Raw genomic sequence first — 23,263 nt, forward strand, 5'->3', positions numbered from 1 at the left:
ACTTGTAAGAGTAACCACCCATTGATGGAACTCTTTCTCAGTGGATTGCACTCACAACTGTTGGTCCCTAGGCTACTTCCGCTTCAAGCGACGAGGAGGATTGTCTGGAAGGTGAGGAGAGTTGTTACACAATAGGATTAGGATGGAGAGCAAGGAGGCTGTGAAAGTTGCGCTAGCGAGACTAGATCGGTTACAAAAGGGAATTGAAGGTCAGTGTGTATGGTAAGGTTAGAGATGTAGTATGGAGCATTCAGGATTTTCCGTAAGATTTTAGACTGTAGTGTCTGCAGGCGTTTGGAGTTAGAGGGTTTGGTTGAGCCCCACACTTCTGCTCCGTATGTCCATATGGGTCTTAACAGTGTCTTGTAAATTGTCAGTTTGTGATTCAAGTCGAATTTGGATCTGCGGTCAAGTAGTCTAGTAAGTAGCTTGTAGCGCCTGTTCACGTCTTGTCGTTTTAGTCGAGTATGTGGGTTCTACGTGAGTCTCTTGTCAATGTACAGTCCTAAGTATCGTACTACGTCAGCTGGAGGAATCGTTACACCATTCAGTTGAACTGGTGGACTCGCAGATTTTCTTAATGTAAAAGTAATGTGCACTGATTTTTGTTCATTTATTATTTATTTATTTTCCATTTTCGGAACCAGGTTTCGAGAAGCTTTAAGTGAGTTTGTATATTCTGACTGGCTTGGACCGGATCGGAGTGGGATGAAAGAATAGCAGCATCGTCAGCGAATGTTGAAACTATTGTATTTTGGTACAGAAGTAAGTTCCGCAGTGTATATTAGAAAAAGAAAAGGGCCTAGAATGCTTCCTTGAGGGACTCCAGCTTTTATGGGTATAAAGGGTGAAAGGCCCTTGACGAACGCGGCAGTACCGATCGGTTGAGTAAGATTTTAAGATCAGATAGTAGGTGAATGGAAGATGATTTTTAACTTTGTGCAGTAAGCCCGAGTGCCAGACCCGATCAAAGGCCTGAGCCACATCGAGAAAGACACCCGAGCGAAGTGAAAAGTTAACTTTATTAACTGAAATACAGAATTAAAATAATAATTCATCATGTAAGCAATTGACTAATGATAATGAACTAAAATAATAAAGTTTTATTAGAATGTTCTCAAGTTTTGAGTTGATTGAGTTGTAGTGAAATCCAGTTATCAGCAGTTCCAATAGAAAACAACTTAAAACTTAGATATTTTACGAAAACTAATCTAGAGTGCTACTCTAAACGATATGATAATTTCACCTACTGAAACTACCTCATTCTCTGATAGTTTGCCTTTTCTATTTGTGTGAAATGTACAATAAATAAAAGCGTACAATCTAAAATGCAATCTTAGTCCACTAAAAGATCTTGATTCTGGAGTTTTTATCTTTGAATAATCTCTGATAACTTCACAATAAGTCATAACATTGCGTAATTGATTCAACAAGCAGGAAAGAAGTTTATTTGATCAAACGATGGATATTTAACCTCATCGTCAATTTTGGAACATTATTCGTTTTTCTAAACCTAATCTTAAAATTACACAAAAAAATTCGAAGCAGCTTCCGCCCCCGTCCACGACATCTAATTGGTAGTTAGAATACACTCAGAATTAAGGGGGATAAAGAGTCTGCGCACCTAATTACAATATATTGCAAGTAACATAACCCTAACAAGTAATTAGAAATGATTCAGCGTTCTATCTGCTGACCTGATTATCCAAAGATCATATTTTTTATTTAAATAACTATTTATTTCAGTAAATTAGTTGTTTCAATAAATTTATTTGAAACAAAAACAATGGGGTCAACACAACTAAATGGCATTAAGAATTTACTACTTGCAATTCCATAATAGCAAACTTTATGTATCAAGTGATCTCTTTAATTTATTTAACAGACAAAATTGTAGAATTTATGTATCACTAAGATTACAAATTTATGCGGTGATCTTTTGAAAAGACCTCGGTCTGAGTGAATATGCTTTTTTTGCAGTCTTAAAGTGAAAGATAAATTACTGGCAGACCTTTCTCCTTATGCACCAATTTGTTGCGCCATCTATTACCACATGCAGAATGACTCATACAGTCTCAATTATTACAGCAAATATCATTTTTCACTCACCAATATGCAATCAAACATTTATAGATTTCATAAATCTAATCACTATTAATCTACTGTTGTTTAACATCAATACAAATCTTTAATCAAATTATATGACTTGAATTTTAACATTGCATGCTTGTGATTAGTGATATTTAAATTCATTCGTCCTACTTTCCCAAAATAATATTCTTATGGTTTATGATCAACAACTATTATTTGTGTAATGTAAAAAATAATAAGGACACTGCAACCACCCCGCAAGATGTGTAAAGTGTGCAGGTTTGCATTCCGCACGAGGCGGGCTTCATTGAGCTACGCTCGCACCATTGCGCCATCTCAATCTTTCATTCCTCAACCTTCAAACATGCCCCCAACTCTCTCATCCTCGACATCAAATCCTTACTCACTTTCTTTCTCAACTATTGTAAATCTCTTTTAACTCTCTTATAAACCCTCTTATAACTCCTAAAAGATCGCGATGAACTCTCCATCTCGCAGTTCTCTTCAAATTCTCCCATGAAATGCCAATTGCCTACGACGAACTCTGATTACTGTTGCACGACAGATAAATTGACATTGCCTACATTTACCTTTGCCTTTACCAAGTGCTCAACCAGTGACTACGAACATTCCAATCAAGTGATCTATAATTCTTCGTAAATATGAAAATTTATGTAAATAAGGGCTGTGATTTGGAAGTAAAAGGATAGTGTCAAATTCCACAGCTTCCTCTTCGATTCTCAGTAGAGAACAATATTCTGGCCACAATTCCTCTTGGAGAAATTCCTTATTCTCGGCAATAATGCATCCTGATATTATTGGCTATTATCGGAAACACACATTTTAAAAAGCCTCTGAATTCAGAAAGTGGTTTTTACAAACTGGTCTGTCTGTGATTGGATAAATAGCAAAATCAAAAACGAAAAGTTCAAATTTGATATTTCTTTAAGTGCGACCCTGGGATGAAAAAATAAGGTTTGAGTCAAAATTGTGTCAAATTAATAAGATGTTTCAATCAGGCGCTTACGCTTTTCTACAAACATTTGATTCTCATTGCTTCTATTTAGATCTGCTACTTTTAATTGGCACTTTCACTTCAAATAACTTTTGGTAGAGTTTAGCTTCCATCTAAAGCATAATTTCCGAGTTTATATACCTACAGTTCTGATAAATCAGTAGAAAACTGAACAGCAGCAAGTGTTCATTTAGAGTGGTCTAGAGAACATGATGAACATGATTTAAATCATGTACAAGGATACCACATGGGTCTTTTGTCTGGATGTAGTATAAGATAACAAGATCAGTAGAGAAATAGAGATACTATTGCAGCTGCAGAGAGCATTCTGCGATTTAAAGTAATCGCTACAAATCTGAATTTACCTATATTCAATTTTATGTTCCACTTTAAAAGCCAAGACTCATGGGATGAGTTTATAAACTTGGAGAAGAAGCAGTTACCAGATTGGGGTTTGGTGAGAGAATGACATTATCATTGGAAATGTGTAAAATGTGGTGTTTGGGTTGGTAGAAATGTCAACTGTTGGTAGCGATACTGACCACAACGAGGTGTGAAAACATCTGAATATATAAGTGATTGAGAAGGATTTTGATCTATGAAATTGAGAAATCTTTGAAGCAGAAGTCTTCCCAGAGTCTTTATGTAAGTAATAAACACAATGGCTTTTTGTAAAGTTTAAAAAAAGTTATCATTTACGGTTAACTAACTGCCGAAAACTTTCAGAGTTTTTTTTTTTATTATTTTAGTGTCAGTACAGTAACGATATCGACTGAAAAGCAACACTGACGTGTACACTGTAATCATTGTTGAACTTAGACTTGCAGCATGCTTCTGCTTTCCTTATTTTCTACATTTCAGTAAGGACGTTCGTTACGTCTGATGGAAATTTCTTTATAGATTCTCCACTTACATTGAATTCTGATAAAGAAGAGACAGAAACATGTAAATCGGTCGTAAATGTATTCAAGGTCTTTATGAAGTGTTAGCGGTTAGTTGACAAATAGTAATTAGATAATGGTGTCTGTAGTTTCATAATTTCGCTATTTCTGTAGAGGTCGCGGGATAGACAAGAATCTTTTCTGTAAAATAAAGAACCAAATTAACTAGATCCGATTGGCGTCACTGTTTAGAATGTGTCTTGTATGTAGGATTTCTGCGAGATAACCCACTCCTTGGTATGTGTCCTACCAAGAAATTTCGCAATTGTTAATTGGTAGAAAAAGTAGATCTTCATTCCTAAAACGGCAAAGAGCGAATATTTTTGCTTCGGTCTTAACTCTAGTTACACTTTAGGAACGAGTTAGATATAAGATCAATTGATGCATGTAAATCAGTGACCTTTTGTTAATGTCTAAGTCGAATGATGCTAACATTATCCGAGTAGGTAGTCATTCCAGCATTTGTAGGTTTAGATTATGTCCGAGTGCAGAAGATGAAGATTAGAGAATTATTATTGCCTTTTTAGGGACTCCTACCAGAATCTATCTTCTATTTAATCTTCCGTGAAATGTTCTGTTCTCTAGAATTCACAGTTTAAGTAATAAATTTAGGTACGTATATCTTTCTAAGTTTGTAAAGTGGCCCAGCACGCAAAAAACAATGTGAAATGCGGCAACAGCATCAAGAAATACATTATTTCGAGTATTTAATGTATTACTTTCTCTTAAAAAAAGTAATTTGAAGTGAAATGGAAAAAAAGGGATCTAGTTGATGCAACTTCAACTTTAACTTTCCGTGCATTATTGCGATGGGCATATCGCCTGAAAGACCGGAATAATTAACATATGACTGTCAGTTATTATTTCAGACAATTATGAGGCGTCTCTAATGGCCCAACAACAGTCGATACGCCCAAAAATAAAAATAAAAAATTAGTGAGAGGTAATCATTATATACTTTGCAAACCTGCAGCACTCTTCAGTTATTATTAAAACATTGCACAAACATTTATTTAATGTTTAAAATGTCTATTTCCCTTTTGAAAATAGACAAATTAAAAGTTTATGTCGAAAAGATTTCAAAATGCTAATCACTGAAGTTGAACAGTATGTTTTATGAATTAGCAATCTGTTACTATTTGCCTTGGTAGTTAGAAACAACGTCCGTAAAGTAGTTATTAAGAAATATATTCAACCTTTAAGCTAGGTCATCGCTATAGTTAACTAGGGAATTTTGAAACATTTTCCTGAATAGACGTAAGATAAAAAAACGTAAGAAGTAACATTAATATCGTCTAAGTATTTCACATTGCGGCATTGATCTCGTTACACCTTTTTTTGCCTGTAATCCCCTTAACTTCAGATCTTACTTCATTCATACGGAAAAATACAACGTAAAAATCTTTTTTCGCTTATTTGAAATAATTTAGTTGTTCGACATTAAACAAAATAAACGGAAACCTGCGTAGAAAAAGAAAAAATAAATTATTGAAAGAAAAACAATATGCAAGTATCTGACTTCTGCTATTCAGAGATAACACCAGTGTCTCTTAGAAGTATGGCATATCACTTGTTCATTAAATGCACTATCGTTTCTTTTTTTTTTTTTGTATTCCTATTTTATGAATGATGCCTGTTTCACTTCCACGTTAGAAACCTAGATATTTAAATTTGCTCGACACTCGTCATTCTAATTTTTGTCGTTCTACGTCCAACCTTCTGAAGGGGATGGCTTTATGTAAGTATTACCTAAAGCAAGATGCAAACAAAAATGTTGACCTCATCCCTTAAAATAAATTGTTTTAATTAAATTCAACATATTATTTTTTAAAAAAATCAATAAATTAAGCAAGAAAAGTACTTTATTTAATCACAATAATTTAATTTTTAATTGTTTTTATAAAATAGTCCTCTAAGTATTTTACTTTTACTCTTTAAAAGAACAAAAACGAAGCGTCATTTCAAATGTACCATTAATGACACTTTAAGTACGTCCCAAACATCCATTTTTTGTTTTAGCAAAACACTAACGCTAATGAAGAAGAACCGTCAAAAGTTTTTTGGGTTGAAAGACTCTCTAATCTAAAGTCTATCTAGATATGTTGGGGCAAGGACTTCAGCACACTTTATAGCGTGCTGTTTAAAAACACAACTTGTTTCTAAATTGTCCTATTCAAATATTATCGAAGGACTTGTGCCCATTGTAATTGTGGTTTATTGATTTCATATACATTCATATGAATGGACAATATCCACTCAACCTTATAATTATTTCAATGTCTTTGTTAAGTAATGTATTTCATAATTAGGTCTTATTCTTGTTTTGGTATTTGTATTAATGCTGTCAATAATTATATGCAATAATTTCCTTGTTTTTCAAGCAAAACTGTGAAGGAACTGTCGTTCAGATTTGTTACTAGTAACTGTTTTTAAATAAACTTTACACCAATTTCACTCTGAAAGGAGAGACTATCTTTTCTTCCGAATACTTCTAAATGATTTCAGCAATAATAAAGATAATGTAACTATTATAAATGACACTTATTTCCTCATTCTTTGGTGTGTTGGCTTTATGTAGTTTTTATTAAAGATTTAAGCGGAAAAATCTAGTCTGAAAGGAAAATATTCAAGAGTAAAAAGACGACAAACCTGTTCACATTAACGAATATATTAATATCTAAAAATAAGAACAATTTGATTTATGGTTTTACTAGAAAAATAATAGACTTTAAAATTTAATATCTTTCATATAAACAAATAATACACAATATTTGTTTAAAATTAAATTAAACTGCCTCTTTTTTTACATGTAATCATTTAAAAACCTTTTTGAAAACATTATATGGAATAACCAGTCAGCATACTATAAAGTTTTTGTTTCAATGATTTAGAATTATTAACTGCAAAAGACACACTAAGCGACAGTGAGCTGTGTCCAAAAGTACCTTAAAACCACCAAATTATTTAGCCTCATGTAACAATCAGTTTTCAGACTTTTGATTATAAAGGATCTCATGGGACTTGAAGTCCATTGTTGTAGGTTTTAGACTAAATTTTGCTTAATATTACACATTTAACCCAACTTAGAATTATCATTAATTCATATTCACTTATCGTATTTATTAAATTTCTCTATTTCTTCTCTGTGTAATTTGCTTGTTTATTATTAGTTATTCTATCCGTTAAGTTCTATTTTCTATTGTTTGATGTGCAGTTTGTAACAAAACTTATATTATTTCACATTTATAGATGTAAATAGTCGATGGTCAGTGTTGGCATATGTTTTAATTAATTACAAAGCAACTTATAGCTAACACAAAAGCTTGAGGCATAACATCCTAGAAGTTAAATTCTTTTTAGTACAAAAAATTTAAACCAAATGAAGCAATTTTATCTTATATTTTATTAACATTTCAAAAAAAAAACACTGATTTTTTTTGTGGCATTGGGTTTATGGATTGGAGGTGCTGTAAATAAATAAAAATAAAACCTATGAAATTCCTGAAGAATGTAAGAGTATTAGTATTAGCATTAGCTTGAGAGGCCAAATAAAGCACAAATGTGCATTTTTAATCATTCCACCATCTTGATTACATATTTTAAATTTAAAACACGCACAAAATGTAAAGATAGACAAATTAGCCCCTCTATATGACTTTGCAGGAAACAATATTTTATTAAAGATCATACATTTAAGTTTACGAATTTCACCATCAAAATATGCCAAGGCTAGAATCCCAAAATATTAAAGAATTGAGAACATGCAGTCTCTGGGGTTGAAAGAAATTTTATAAAAGTATTTCAACCCCTCTAGGTTAATTTTAGACTAAGTTTATTTTAGAATGTGCAGGAAAATTTGTTAAAAGTACTGCACATTATCATAGTTCTAAGGAAGTAGCCTCCTTATGGTAGATTAGGTTTATTTATATTCAGTAATAAAACACTTTTGGTCTTGCGTTAATATCTTTAGTTAATGTAGATAGGGGAAGGCACGAATATATTCCACTCTCCCCCTCGTCGACTGGATCGATGGTCAAGAGGGGATGAGTGGGATATATACTCCAACATACATGGGCTTCACCCTACCTTGCTCAGCAAGGTGGAGTATGTGGAAGCCCGAAGGTGACGCGTGCCGACCCAGCTCGAGTGACTAAAAGATGAGAGAAGATTAAAATGATTAGGGGCGCTAATGACCTCAGCAGTCGATGCGCCCAAAAAAAAAAACATGCAGTCAATCTTATATCATTAGTAATTAAAACAGTTGATTGATTTGGATAGTTTTATCTAAATAACGGTTTAATGTTGTATCTATTATCATTTGTATTCCTGAAGTGAGCTAACAATTATTCATTACTAGTGGTTTCAACTCCAAATCCCTGTAAATCCTCTTAAAATTTCCCCTTAGTTGAAAAGATCAAGCAAGTCTGGGTCAAAAACTTGGATGAAGTTAAATCCTCTACAAAAAGAAACTGTTTCCTCATGAGGCAATGCCGATTCAGCGGCACCTGAAGAAGATAGGCCTGGTCCGTGATGTCACCTCCAGACTATGTTGGCTGAAAGAGGTAATTCCAATACACCTCCTAACTAACTGCGAAGTCATCATGTAAGGAAAATTTAGTTGCTTGAGGAGTTATCAGATGATAGAAGGTTGATGGGTTACAATTAAGTTTGAGTCAAGTATTACAGAGGATGTTTGTTGTGGAAGATCTTTCTAAGCACAAACAAACAAACACTTCCTAACTGATTTTGTTAACAATAAATAAAAGTGGAACACCTAACACTCACATGTGATTTATTTGCTTATGCTAATTCCGCATTAATAGTCACGGTGTACAATTAGGGTGTAAAGAGTGGAACAACTAATTCCATTGAACAACAAATGAAAGATTTTTTTAAAGAAATCTAAAGCTAAAAAAGAAAACAACTAAAAATAACTCTGGAAGGATTGAACACGAAAATCACTTCTTTGTTGGGCAGAAGCCAGTACAAGTTGGCTGTGAAATATATCTTCTCAAGCACAAAGTAACCAATAGTGATTTTAGTTCGAGATAGACGCATAGTAGACCATTTTCCTTTGTGGCAACCCGGAAAGGTAGAACCCATATAATTAGGTGGGTGTTTAGTGTGAATGTCTATCTGGTACGGCAAACGATGTGGTCATGTTTATGTATAACATCTCGCTGGAAACTAGTTGCTTTCTTTTTGGCAGATCACGTCCATTAAAACCCTACAGAGTGAGTTACTCTGGAAAGATGCCTGTGGGAAAGAATGTTCACTAGGACTTTTTCAAAAGCTTTCGTCTTGATGGGCACTCCTGTGAATATTCCAGCCTTACATCACAAACAATACCAATACCCCTAAATATTTAGGGACTACAGAGGTGGTTGATATGCAATGATTTGGGTTCAAGTGCAAGTTTAGTGCATTTAGATTCTCTCTCTCTGACTTAGTCAATCAATCACTCCTTACCCTTACTTTTACCCTTACCTTATACCGCATTCTGTGAACAAACACTGTTATGTAAAGGAACCATAATATATCTTTTAGGCTGCAATGGATCGTGCTTTAACCCCTACATTATTCAAGATCATCTTTGAAATTATGTTGACCAATTGTCGCGGATGAAACCTATAATTGAGAGAGGTAACTTGGTGAACAAGACCTACTGGAAAGAAGTAATTCAATTCTATGTCATGCACTTGACTTATACATTAACTCTGCCAACCCAAGAGGAATTGTAACAGCGAGACTCGAAAATCTTGCAAAGCATATCTCTTGGCATTATGTCTATACTACTAATGACTGTGGGAATTACGAAAAGTTTTAAAGGTTTGAAAAAATTAATCTAACAGAGAAAATTGAATAAAAGTACATAGAAATGCAGTGTTCAGTATTAGCTATAATTTGCAACACCTCTATCAATTTTTTATTTCTATGTAATAATGATGAAATAATTACTGATGAGCATATTAAGAAGGTAAATGATCTTACAGCACACCAGCTAACTGCCGTTAAACGTTATTAAAATTAATAACAATATTTTGACATAGAATATAAATGTACAAATATATTTCCTAAGATATAGTCAAATAAGTTTGCAATCAAACAGATAGTGTTAATATTCTGTAGTCAAACAACAATCAGCTGCAACCTACAATGTAATGTTACTTAAACATTTCTAGTATGTATTACTCAACCTGGAACAACTTTTTCCATTAATGATTTTTTTATACAGTTTAACATTGAGAAGACAGTTTTTTTAATTAGTAAAAGAAGTAACATTAGCTTTATCTGTTAATTCTCAGGTTACCTAATATGGTCGTTAAGAATGCTGTAGGAATTCAAGTACTTCTTGTTTAGACGATCTTTACCTTCATTTCTGATTCTACTGTAGTATTACTCAAAACCAAAATAGAAACAAGGATTTGTTAAATGAGCATCTGAGATGGCGAACTTCACTAATGACTTAATTACCCAAATAATTCTTATTTTATCATTCTATTTAGCACTTGCACTTCAAACTGATCAACCAAAATAGGTAAAGAAAAAATGTGCTCAATTCCTTAATTACTGAGGTATAAAATGAGTTTTATATTTGTCTTTATTTACACTAATTTCCTTTCTATTTATTTAAATTGTTTCACATAAAATAACGATTGGAATGGACGGTGCAAGGCGTATTTTTTTACAGTAATTCCATCGGAATATTGCTCTCTCTAGAGCTTCAATTTTCTAGAAACTGATTTTTTCCAGAAATAGATTCTGGCTACCAAAAATTAATTTTATTTTTATTTTATTATTATCATTATTTATTTGTGTATATTTTGTTATTATTGTTCTTATTGAAAGGTTCTTGGACTTGCGCAAGTCAATGAAATTTTTTGATTACAACGTAAAACAAAGTTCAACTTTAACTGTCGAATAGTTTTCTTTATGAGACTTTTTAAAGCAAACGTTTTGTGTATACTTTGTTAATGAATAAAATTAATTTGTTTTTTGTTTTTTTTTTAATTCTTACCCTCATGAAATTCTTCCTTTGGGACGGTTCAACAACCACAGTTTCATTTCCAGAGTCTGCTTCTTTATTTTCAACAGATTACGTTTTCAACAGTGAAATCACACTGCTGAATTTAAACGCTGTAGTACTTCTTTTAAAAATGATTCACTAGAAAGCACAAGGTCTAAAACTACAACCACAGGAGAAAATATTATGAAGAATCACAAAAAGTAATCAGGCGATCGGTGATCATAATTTTTGAACGAAAAATTGGAAATGGCTTTTTGCGTTATTCATATTCTTGAAAGTAGAATTTTTACTAACAAGAATATTGACTTCAATTACATGTTCATTTCATTATTTTTCGCACATTAAGAATCTGGAATAAAAACTAAACTAAATTTAGGAGAGTCAAATATTACAAACATAACAGATCAATCTTTCTGGCCAGTAAAAGTAGGATATATGTATATTAGAACTATGGAGCAAATCACAGAGGCAGTCTTTGAGCCCAAAGTCAACAACAGACCGTTAGCATCGCTCCTGTGAGGAGTGAGACCATCTGCATCTAATTAGTACTAAACTTTAAAGTATACAGAAAATTAAAGTTTCAAAGAAGTTCATCGTTTGTTTAACACATATATTAATTTACAGTTACAGCAGAACTGTATTTATAATTTCTGTTACAAATTGGACGACTATTTGAGTCTCGATAAGTGATTAATGTAGGTCTTGTGCTATATGTTTGACTCATTTATCTTTTGAATTTATTTTCTATTTCTTAATCTTATCCTAATATTTATTATTATTTCAGACTAAAGTAGAACTGCAATAAGTAATAAATAATGAAATTTAGTTTTACTTTTAAGTTTTTTTCGTCTATTAATTTAAGAGTTGTGGCCTAATTTCATTATTTCATTTTAAACTGCTGTCCGGAAAAATAGTTATCTGTTGAAATTTTTCGCAATTTAACACTTACATATTTAACAAAATACCTTCAATAGAAACAAATAATATGTTATTATACCACCCAAGGTCTCGAACGTGGCACACTTATAATAAGGAGTTCGATGTCCTCTTGTGATATGTTCATTCCAGACTTGCTGAAGATGATATATACTTCCTTTAATTGTTTAGCGACTGAAAGAAGCGTTTTAAACCTCATTTACACCATAAAGTCTTATACGGTAGAAAGCGCGTCGATGTAAATGTTGGCAGATTATGTAATTTAAGATGATTTAAGTTACTGTTAATTCTTGTTTGGTAGATTTAAGGTTTGAGGCGTGAAAGAAATAGGAAAATATTGAGTGTTTCATTATTATTTAACCAAAATTTAGTTACGGATGAATCGGGTTATAATTTTAATGGATAATTGTTAGCAATTTTTAAATTAATAGAAGCGTGGACCTCTAAGCTAAGTTGCATTGTGTTATTTGGTTCACTGCAAGTGTTGGCCGTGGATTTTATTGAATGATACAAAGAGAAATGTACTGTAAATTAGGTTAGCTAACTGCTTCCGTCCACGACACTTAACCCTTCACTGCATGAATATTTATTTTTCGTTCAAAAAATTACAGTTTATCCTTCAAATCCTCTACTTCATGGGAAAAATAGTAAAAAAAATCCTGAACATCTCAATTTGATTTTATTTAGGTTTTTTTGCTCGTACCCAATCGGCTAAAGACTTAAATTTAAAGAAAATAAATTTATTTCTTTTTTAACTAAGTACATCTTTCTTAAGAACTAGCTAGGTGTATAAGGTTACGCTATTAATTTGTCCAAATTCTTAAATGAAATGCCATTCTCACCAACCCCTTTCTGAAGCAGCATGTAACGAAAAAAAGCAAATGGGAGGACCGATAGAAAAAACACTACTGTCACTCTACCAGTGCATTCTGTGGGACAACCTTTGACCTACATACGAGGGTCGTTTGAAAAGTCCGTGCAAAAATAAAAACTACTTAATTTTTTGGGGTAAACCTTTTTTATTTTTCAACATAGTCTCCTTTTAGGCTTATACAGTTCGTCCAACGCTGCTCTAGTTTGTTGATCCCTTCCGAATAATAGGATTTGTCCAAGTCTGAAAAATAGCCATTCGTTTCTGCAATCACCTCCTCGTTTGAATAAAATCTTTTTCCCGCCAGCCATTTCTTCATATTGGGGAACAAATAGTAGTCCGAGGGAGCCAAGGATGGAGAATAGGGGGGATGTGAAACGATTTGGAACCCTATTTCCATTAATTTTGCGACCACAACTGCTGAGGTGTGAGCTGGTGCGTTGTCGTGATGGAAAAGGACTTTTTTGTGGGCCAATCGTGGGCGTTTTTCTTGCAGCTCGGTTTTCAAACGGTCCAATAACGATGAATAATATGCACCTGTATTAGTTTTACCCTTTTCCAGATAGTCGATGAGGATTATTCCTTGCGAATCCCAAAAGACAGTCGCCATAATCTTTCCGGCCGAAGGAACGGTCTTCGCCTTTTTTGGCGCAGATTCCCCCTTGGTAACCCATTGTTGAGATTGTTCTTTGCTCTCAGGAGTGTAGTGATGTATCCATGTTTCATCCACAGTGACGAAACGACGCTTAAAGTCCTGCGGATTCTTCTGGAACAGCTGCAAACCGTCCTTGCAACACTTCACACGATTTCGTTTTTGGTCAAGCGTGAGCAATCGCGGCACCCATCTTGCGGATAGCTTTGTCATGTCCAAATGTTGATGCAAAATATTATGTACCCGTTCATTCGAGATGCCCACAGCACTAGCAATCTCACGCACCTTCACTTTTCTGTCATCCATCACCATATCATGGATTTTATCAATGATTTCTGGAGTAGTAACCTCAACAGGGCGTCCAGAACGTTCAGCGTCACTTGTGCCCATATGGCTACTCCGAAAATTTTGAAACCACTTATAAACTGTTCTAATCGAAGGTGCAGAGTCACCATAATGTTTATCAAGCTTCTCTTTAGTCTCCTGAGGCGTTTTGCCTTTCATAAAGTAGTGTTTAATCAACACACGAAATTCTTTTTCGTCCATTTTTTGAAAATCACTCGACTTCCTCGATTCAAACGAATGCCAAACACAAAGAAATAGACCGATCTGGCTGAAACTTGGTGTGTGTCCTTCCAAGAGATGCTACTAACTAAACATAACCTCGATACGCGCCAGTAGTGCTATCTCTCTGACTTTGCACGGACTTTTCAAACGACCCTCGTAAACAAAAACGTCTATTCTAAATGGGAAATGCATCAAATAACCGATAGGGTGCAGTAGTTGAGAAAAATTCAAGTACAAAAGGTATGTAGCCGATTGGCTACACCATGCAATGAAGGGTTTCAACTTAATCAAGAAGTAAAACCCAACTTAAATAATAGGCAAACTTTATATTCATTACTTGGTGACAGTGGTTTCCAATGTAGGGAAACTTTAATCAGAAATATCTTTTTTAAGCACGAACAAGCCTCTAAAATGTAAATATTAGTTAGGAATCTCGTCAGGCCATAAAATAAGCAAAGGACATTGAGAGGTAAGGGAAATAGTGAGTGTATTCTGAGAAATTCACTATCCTGAATGAAGTAGAAGAAGTAGAAGAAAAAGTCTACATTTTCAAATTACTATATCAATAATCTCATCTTGAAAAACACCCAACTTTGACGCTTAGTAATGAGTTGATCGTCATCTCAAACGATAAATGCGAACTAAGCTGCACAGTAAAAAGCTAGCTGGATGTGTGAACTTCTCTGCAATAAAATACCCTTACTAACTAAAACACTAATATAAATAATAACGAACAATGTACAAAACCAGTCACCGTTTTAATTGTATTTTCTATTAATGATACCCAATATTTTTATACTTTTCAAAATCACATTCTTCTTAAGCCTATAATTTTATCATAAGCCTATTATTTTTCAATGTTTTAACAGATGCTAGCGAGTTTATTATGTGATGTACTAGTTTGCTGAAAATTCCACATAGTGGCTGTTAAAGACAGAAAGTGAATTTTTCAACATTTCTGTTTGACCCAATAGCCATCATATATCAATGCTTCTATAACATATTGCAGTGTCTAGAAAGAAGAAAATGTAAGGAATTGACTCTGTTCCGTTAATAAAACTTTCTGTATAACATTTAACATCTAACCTACAAGAATCTACTGCATTAGCCAAGGAAAAATCTTTGAAAAATATATACGAAAATAGAAGAATAAGTGGAATGTAAGAGCGGGTGCGCGCGCAGCTTTAGTAAAAGTGAATTTCGTGTTAGGAAGAAGAAATGGAAGCTTATGTAAGAACATTTACTGTTGTTATGACAATCTGGCCTCCACACGCTTAACGTGAACGAAACTTTCCTCTTTCAGAGCGGATATATACGTTGAGTGCGCGCGCGTGTGTATGAGAGAAAGAGGAACAGAGGCTGCGTTGTATGGATCAGACTGGCCGCCTGCAGTAGCTGCCACTGTCCGTCCGGTAACTATAATAGTAACCTACATTAGAAAGTTTAACATTCATTACTCACTAGCGATCGTAATTTTATTGAACTGAATTATACTGCTTCGAATTCAATCTTTATTGTATATTATTCAATAATAATAAAAAACTTCATAACGATTTTTTTTATGCAGAACATTCATTTTTTTTATTACAAAATGAAAGAAGTAATTTGAAAAATCTTGATCACTTGTTGTTTTTTTAAAGGTGCTCAACATCTCAGGTCCTTCGCACCTGGCAATGTTTCTCAACGACACTACGCTAGTTTTACTGTAGCCGAGCGTTTATAGCAGTAATGGCCTGAGAATCTATCATTAATCCACTATCTTATAATTACCCTTAACGAATGAAGAACAGTTCCCTACATTGCACCAAAGAGGAAATCTAATTATTTAAACTGCGATCATTCTAAAACATTCGTTCTATTAGTAAAAGTTCTAATAGCGCTCATGCATATAAACTCATCACACTCATTAAATCATATCTAAATTGCATTCCCTCGTTCACTCACTTTCAATTTACACTAATTGCAATTTGTGATGGAATACTAGATATTCCTCGCATCACATTAATAACCTAATCTAAGATAAATACTAACTTATTGTATTCACATACTTGCATAATTATTTACACAACATTCATAAGATCATTCATAGATCTCTTTGTTTTAGTAGCTACTTCATGAAGTGTGGCTGAAATAGTTTCAATTCTAACTCATTCGAAGCCAAACTCAACCACATTTATTCATCCTTCTCTCTCACTCTAACCATTAACCAAATGGTGATTCCAGGGCCGGATTATCCTATAGGCTAACTAAGCTTCAGCCTAGGGCCTCAAGATCAAGAGGGGCCTACATTCAAATTGTTAGCAAAATTAAAATTACTAAAAACAGTGAACACTAGAACACTGTTTTAGTGACGTATCAATGTAGTGATGTAATTTATTATCTCTCATGTAATTTACTAAAAGGGAGGTGAAAGGGCCTCATAAATGGAACAGCCTAGGGCCTCTTTTCATCTAAATCCGGCCCTGGATGATTCCATTATCTGCCAAAATGCAGTAATTCTTTTATCCTGTGATTTATTCAACAACTGCTCAAGTGGTAAAACTATGCAACTGCAGTTAAGAAATGTTTGTTTAGAAAATATTTGGAGCCATTTTCAGCAAAAAAAAAAAAACCGAAAATCATTCAAGAAATTCGCAGCGTTTATAAATGTGAATTTAATTCTTGGATAACTTTTTTTAATATCAAAACGGTGGTAGCCCCAAATTTGATCTGCTTAACAAATTATAGTACGCAAAACTCTTTATATTCCCTTTACTTAATCTTTAGAAAAATTTCATAAATGATTTGAAATGATTTCAGACTCCGTTTAGACTTAATTCTGCATTCCTAAAATTGTCTTTAAGGTGGTGAACATAGCAAGATTAAAGGGTTTAACCTGTCTTCTCTATCAAAAAATACTTCCCTAGTTTTGACCAAAATAACATTTAGATGGAACCGACTGGACAATCGTGGATTAATTTTCAATTTACCAACTAATACAACGCAGCTGAATGCAGAATAATACCCAATAAAACTGACTATCGCCCGCTGAAATTATTATTGCTTTAATTCCTCATTAAAGAAAATCGGTTAACGAGAAGTTTGACTTCACTCGATTTCTTTCTGAATATTTCGTAATTTTTTAGAAAACGGTTTTGAACCTTGTTTTTACGAAGAATAATTGCAGTATTTAAAAGGCTGACACTTTTACTTCAAACTTTTATAAAATTATGTATCTCCAAATCATCATTTCTTTTTCTATTTCTGTGAATACAATTCGAAAATATGACGAGATTCTTTGACAAAACAATGAACAAAATTTACTGTTTTTTCTTTTAGGCGTGTTAACATCTAAGTTCATTGGTGCTGGGAGGCTTCATGTCCCTCCAAGTCGTCGTCCTTCGGATAGGGAACTGTAAGAGAATCGCAGAAAGAGAAAATCTATGGCAGGCAGCTGAATTCCAATCTGGATCTCTGCTTGGATTTTTTTGTTAACCTAACAAGCTGAATCCACATTCATAACTTTTTCATTTGATTCATTATGTTTGTGTAATTTACAGAATTTCACTTCTATTTAACAAAAAAAACTTCTGCAGTTATTATCACCACATATTGTCGAAACTTATCTGTCAAATATTGTGAGCTGGATGATGTACAGATAAACAATGATGTGATTTTGCAATTGTTGCGATGCCGATAATTTGCAATTTTAAATCTGATGAGATAGGAGATGGATGAAAATCTTAAAAAGAACAAAAAAGATATTGAACTCAGGAAATATCGCGACAATAGAATTATCACAGAAAAACTAAAAGTGAACAAATAAGCAAACACATGACAGAAAGATGCTGCGTCACATATGAAGCGATGACTGACTATAAATCAGCAAGCTAGATTATGAAATGTATGGTAAAGACATTTAATGCTAGCCACTCACATACTTATTTATCTGATTTGATTTCTAACAATTAAAAAAAAAAAATTTGAACACCCTGATTCAAAAGTTGTATAATGCAAATTATTATTTTAAATTATGTACTAATTTCATTCAACTTGAAGGATTCACTGTTCTAAAACTCTAATTTTATGCTCGATCTAGTTTCTTTCCTGATATTCCTTAATAACGGATTTTCTTTTATCACCAGTGTTCTAATGCTTACGCTGACCTGCTTTTATTCTGTCATCGAGTATACTAACTGAAAAAGGTGTAGCGAAATTGGTCAATATAATGTATTGTATTTATTGCTTTTAAGACTGTCTTGTAGCAAGAGTTTGAACAATTTATTTATACATAGCTTAGACTGTACAAAAAACAAGGGAAAATAAAAATAAATAGATTAATATAAAAGGCAACAGTAGAATTAATAAGTTTTGATCGACTTGTACAAACGTGATGGGCAGAATCTGAGGAAGCATGTAAATTCGAAAGAAAAATGCAATAGGGCGAGGGGCCACATCAAGTTGGCAGGTTTGGCAGCTGCTCCTCTAAAGCCTTTGCCAAATTAATACACAAAAATAAAAAAAAATAAACATTCAGAACTTACAAAAGAAATACGTTTATATACAACTGGTCGAAACTAAAATCTCTCTTCCAGTGCTGGATTCGTGCAATATACGACTAAATTCATCTCTGCGAATATATGTTTCTCTGCGACAACATCTTTTGCATTTACATATCTGAACTATCCTTCCTAAACAAAAGTTGCACCACCCTGACGAGGTGAAATTAGAGACTTAAAAACTTACGCAACATATGTAGTAAATAATTTCACACAGCACGTATACATTTACGAGTACATCATTCACCCTTGTCTTTGAGTTTGTTGGATTAGCGATGCAATTAAAATGCTGTTTTGATAGTTAGGAAGTTGCTGTGTCTTTTCTGGGCATCCCTCAGATTTCTGTTGGGTTTCTTTACTGGGTATTGTGGTTTCACAAAAAGATCTCTACACAGTGCTTTTCATACCAGACCATCATTGCGTTCATGAGAAGGAAATAGTTATCCCCATTGATCTCTTTGTGTCTTGAGATCGATCAGGTTCAAGGTCTTTCGTGCTTAGATGTTTAGATGTTTCCCTACATAGTTACTATCCAAATTGAGCATTATTGCTCAGATATTAACCAGCATTGAACTTCCAATCACCTATTCAATTGCTTGTATATGCAATAATGTTTAGGAAACCAGTTTTGATTAAAATGCCTTCCGCCATATTAGTATAACAACATGCAGACTTATTTTTCGTAGCCCAAATCTTAGCGAAATTGTGTTTTTCCTTCTTTTTCTCTAAAATCAAACAAATCTACATAATTTTTCCCCCTACTTATAAACCAATCAATTTGTATATATTGTACATTTTAATAAATATTTAAAAATGTTATTGCCTAATCTGATAATTTATCAAATATCTGCGCGAGGAAATTAGTAAAAAAAAACCTATTAACTATATTTTTCTATTAAATAATTAGTTTTATATGATTAACCAATCAAAATGCAGAGGAGGAGTTGTAAAATATGGCCCGTTAGATTGTCCAATCATGTAAAACTTATGCTCGAAAAATTGATTTCTTGTAATGAATCTCAATCTCAAGCTTCGCCTCTTGACCTTCTGAACAATTTACTGAATTGCACTATAATCTAGAGACATTGAGAGTAATGCTAGAATTTCATTTTTTAGAAAATCATGTTTCAAGTTTTCGCTATTTTTCTGAAATAAATGGACGACTGATAAAATTGCTTTTCTTTGCATTCAATTTACTAACTGCATCTACATAAACCTATAATTTTTTTTATTTTAAATTTTACTCTGCAAAAATTCTTTTCTAGAGTTATGAACTCTGAGTGCCGGGTTCGATTAGGAGGACACTTTGAAAAGAGAAGTAGACGAAGTAGACTAATGATGGTTAGATTCACTACTAATTCTTAGCCAGAAACTTTTACGTGCAATGTTGGGCTTCATTGCTTTCGATCCTTCATAACTAAATGGAAACCGTCCTATCGTGCAATCTAATCTAAATAAGTACAGTCACCATCAAATGCTTTTAAGTGATAAACGTTTTAGTTTTAAGACAATTCGTTACGTTATTTATATTACTGTAAGGATGACAGTAGCAGAAAGTATTTCTCACCACATTCACAACTTGAAGTTTTTAGACGGCGTTTTATGCGCACTACGATTAATAGTCAAACATTTGCAATGATCCTAAAAACGTTCTTCTTTACTTTTTCAATTTAATATCAATTATTTCCTAATCAGTGCAAATGTTTCACCTTGTCTACCTCCTTCCCTTAAGCTCTACCCTAATCTTAACTAGCTTTGTAGATGGCGCCGCCCACATACTATATTATTTATAAAAGGGTTTATTTATAAAATAAAATATACTTAATTTAAATAGAGATTTCTTATTAAGTGCAAAATTATTCCGATAGTAATTATCAGTTAACCTTAATCTAGCGACTAAATTAATTAATAATAAATAAAAGGATTAGTTTAGGTTTCAAGTAACAGACAATAATGTAATAAAACTGGTCGGCTAGTGTACATAATATGTCATTTATGTAAGTGTAGGAATATAAATCCGATTTAAAACGTTCATATGCTTTTCTTTTTTCTTAAATGACTAAACTATAATTAAAATTAACCATTAAAGTTAAAAGTTTCACTAAACGATTAGTTGTTTTGTAATATCACGTTTAGTTAAGAAGAAAGAACGAATTCGTTAAAATCTGAAAGATTATTTAGTAAGAAATGCTTCCAGTAAGTCGATTTCCAAAAGAAAAGCAGAAATTTAAAACTATTTAAAATTGTTTAGCAATAGTAAGAAATAATACACTTTACAATACAGATGAAGAATTCATTTTAATATCACTAGTATAGAGGTAACTTTAACGCCGCTCCTTCTCATCTTTCAATAAAATCCAATTTTATAAAAGACATGTAGTATAACATTAGCTACCTAAGTTTGTGTTTGTACTAAATTGATTGTAACAAAGTTTAAATTTGGACGCCTCATTCAAGTAAACGAAAGTAAAAAGTAAATTGGTGTTAAGAGGCAGTTTTTGGTTAATTATGTGGATATGATAACACTAGCAAATTGAAATTAACGGTATAAAACCTCTTACTTTGAGAAGTAAAGTTCTGGAATTTTATACAAACATTCATTGTAGCCGTTAACTGTAAATTTATGAGTTGTTAGGAAAAGGTAAAACGGAACAATTTAGGTTTTAGTAGTATCAATTGAAAATAAACCTTCAATATTATTAATCAATAGTCACGTTCAAAAAGGAGTTTTTGGTCGTTAAACAATGTTTGATTATTCTTCTATTATTATTTTTTTTCTTGCAGTTATATTTTTCAAATTGAATAAACTAATACAGCATCTCCAGTCTTCCGTAACAAAGTCCATCACTGAAGTGAAAACCGAATTACAGATTTCGAATTTGATAGTCTGTGAGATTTCATTTTTCTTTAAGATATATTACATAATAATTCTTGTTTTAGCGCATTTAACTTTAAAAGTAGCGCCAGACCATAACTGAGGAGACACACATACTCCAAGATATCGCTAATTTTATCCATCGAAGCACGTGTGATTTTTGTATCCCTGACTGGTTTCGGACTTTCATATAACATAAGTAGATTAATCAGTTTATGTAGAGATTTCGACTTTAAACTATCGATAAAATGTAGTTTTTGCAGTAAAACAAAGAAAATAATTAAATTTGAAGAGCGGGGAACAGTTTTTGTGATGATTTTTACTAATGGGTTCTAAAGACTATCTTATTTTAACAAAATAAAACTTTTTTTAATTGAAAATTTGATACGCAGTAAGAAGCTATTCTATCACATTTTTTAAAAAATGTTCTGCTTCTTTCCAACATGAATGAATCGTTTGTGTGCATTATCAAACATTAACATCAGCAACCTGAAAACTTCCTTCAATCTTATCAACTATATCGTTCAAGAAAATGGGAGCCAATCTGCAATAAAAGACTACATTGTTAGATCCACTCAGAAAGGGAAATTCATAAAATTTTATTTGTGGTTGTGATAAAAATGATTGATATCAATAGCGTTTTAACTGTCCCAATTTCGAGTATTGTATCGCCTTAATACTTTTCTATAGAAATTTAAGCGTGATTTGATTATGAAATATAAATTGTTCAAAAATAAGTAGCTTTGGTGCTGTATTTAAAGTTAATTTTGATTATTTTATTATCTTAAATTAAATAAAAGTACAATAAAATAAAAAGAACTTACTTTGCAAAGCCCATAACTGCCCCTGAGTAAGTTGACTCAAGAATACCGTCATGTGTTGGAAGCATGTACTATTACTTGCTGATTCTTCAGTTGAATTCCATTTAGTTGCCAATCGGTGTGGATTGTACAAATCTAAAAGCCCAGCTAAATCACCATTTCCTGAACTGACTGTTCCTTCACCACTTGGCGTATTAATCAATAACTGTCCATTATCAGTTTGTCTAGTTCTAGAAATTCTTAACACATTCGAATAACTACCGTTTGAATTAGTAGATTTTACGTTTAAACGTCTTGGACCCTCAGCTCTTGGACTGTTAAATGGACCAGTATTACGTTCAATATCACTACCGTTTGCCAGGGCAATAATAATTAAAGATAATACCGGTAAACATTTGAATATATATTGGCTAATAGTCCACGATTTTTTCGGCACCATATTTGTATAAAATTTTATTTTCCTTGTAGAATCACTTGTCTAAAGATCCTTGGTACTTTGGTTCGTCCAGTTGTCAGTATGAAACGTTTCTATAGAATGAATAAACCAAATACTACAGGTACAGCTAGTTGTTAAACACCAAGTCAGTCGCGTCGGCTAGGTGGAAGTAAGAACGAGAAGTGGGGGGCCATTTAAGACTCCTTGTGGACGTGCAGCATATACCTTTCACCCCATCACTGTTTTCTTTCCACTAACTGTAATACAATTTTATTTCACAGTGTTGTACGAAAGTGACAGCTAAGTGAAACAAATTATTTTCTCAATCTGAACTTTAAAAGATCTGACAGCTGTCTCCAAATACGAAATTACTCTCATTCACTTTTAATTGATATTTTTCAGAAATTTCAATTGAAAAGTTTACTAATTCATAATGGACTGCAACACTTCTTTTTTAATGTTTAATTAAGTTGATTTTCTAAAACAAAGTACA

At 33.0% G+C, this 23,263-nt stretch overlaps 1 protein-coding gene across 1 annotated transcript in view; it reads right to left on the minus strand.

Moving 5' to 3' along the window:
* LOC141448209 (O-acyltransferase like protein) overlaps positions 1 to 22,947 on the minus strand; it is an 89,180-nt gene extending 66,233 nt beyond the window's left edge. The window contains exon 1 of the mRNA XM_074116413.1: positions 22,338 to 22,947. Coding sequence (XP_073972514.1) covers positions 22,338 to 22,773 — 436 coding nt within the window. The 5' untranslated portion in view covers positions 22,774 to 22,947. The remainder of the gene's footprint in view (positions 1 to 22,337) is intronic.
* Positions 22,948 to 23,263: the final 316 nt, after the last annotated feature.

This window comes from Rhodnius prolixus, unplaced genomic scaffold (genome assembly GCF_049639745.1).
Source record: "Rhodnius prolixus isolate KJV_2025 unplaced genomic scaffold, Rpr scaffold_1, whole genome shotgun sequence".
NCBI lineage: Eukaryota > Metazoa > Arthropoda > Insecta > Hemiptera > Reduviidae > Rhodnius > Rhodnius prolixus.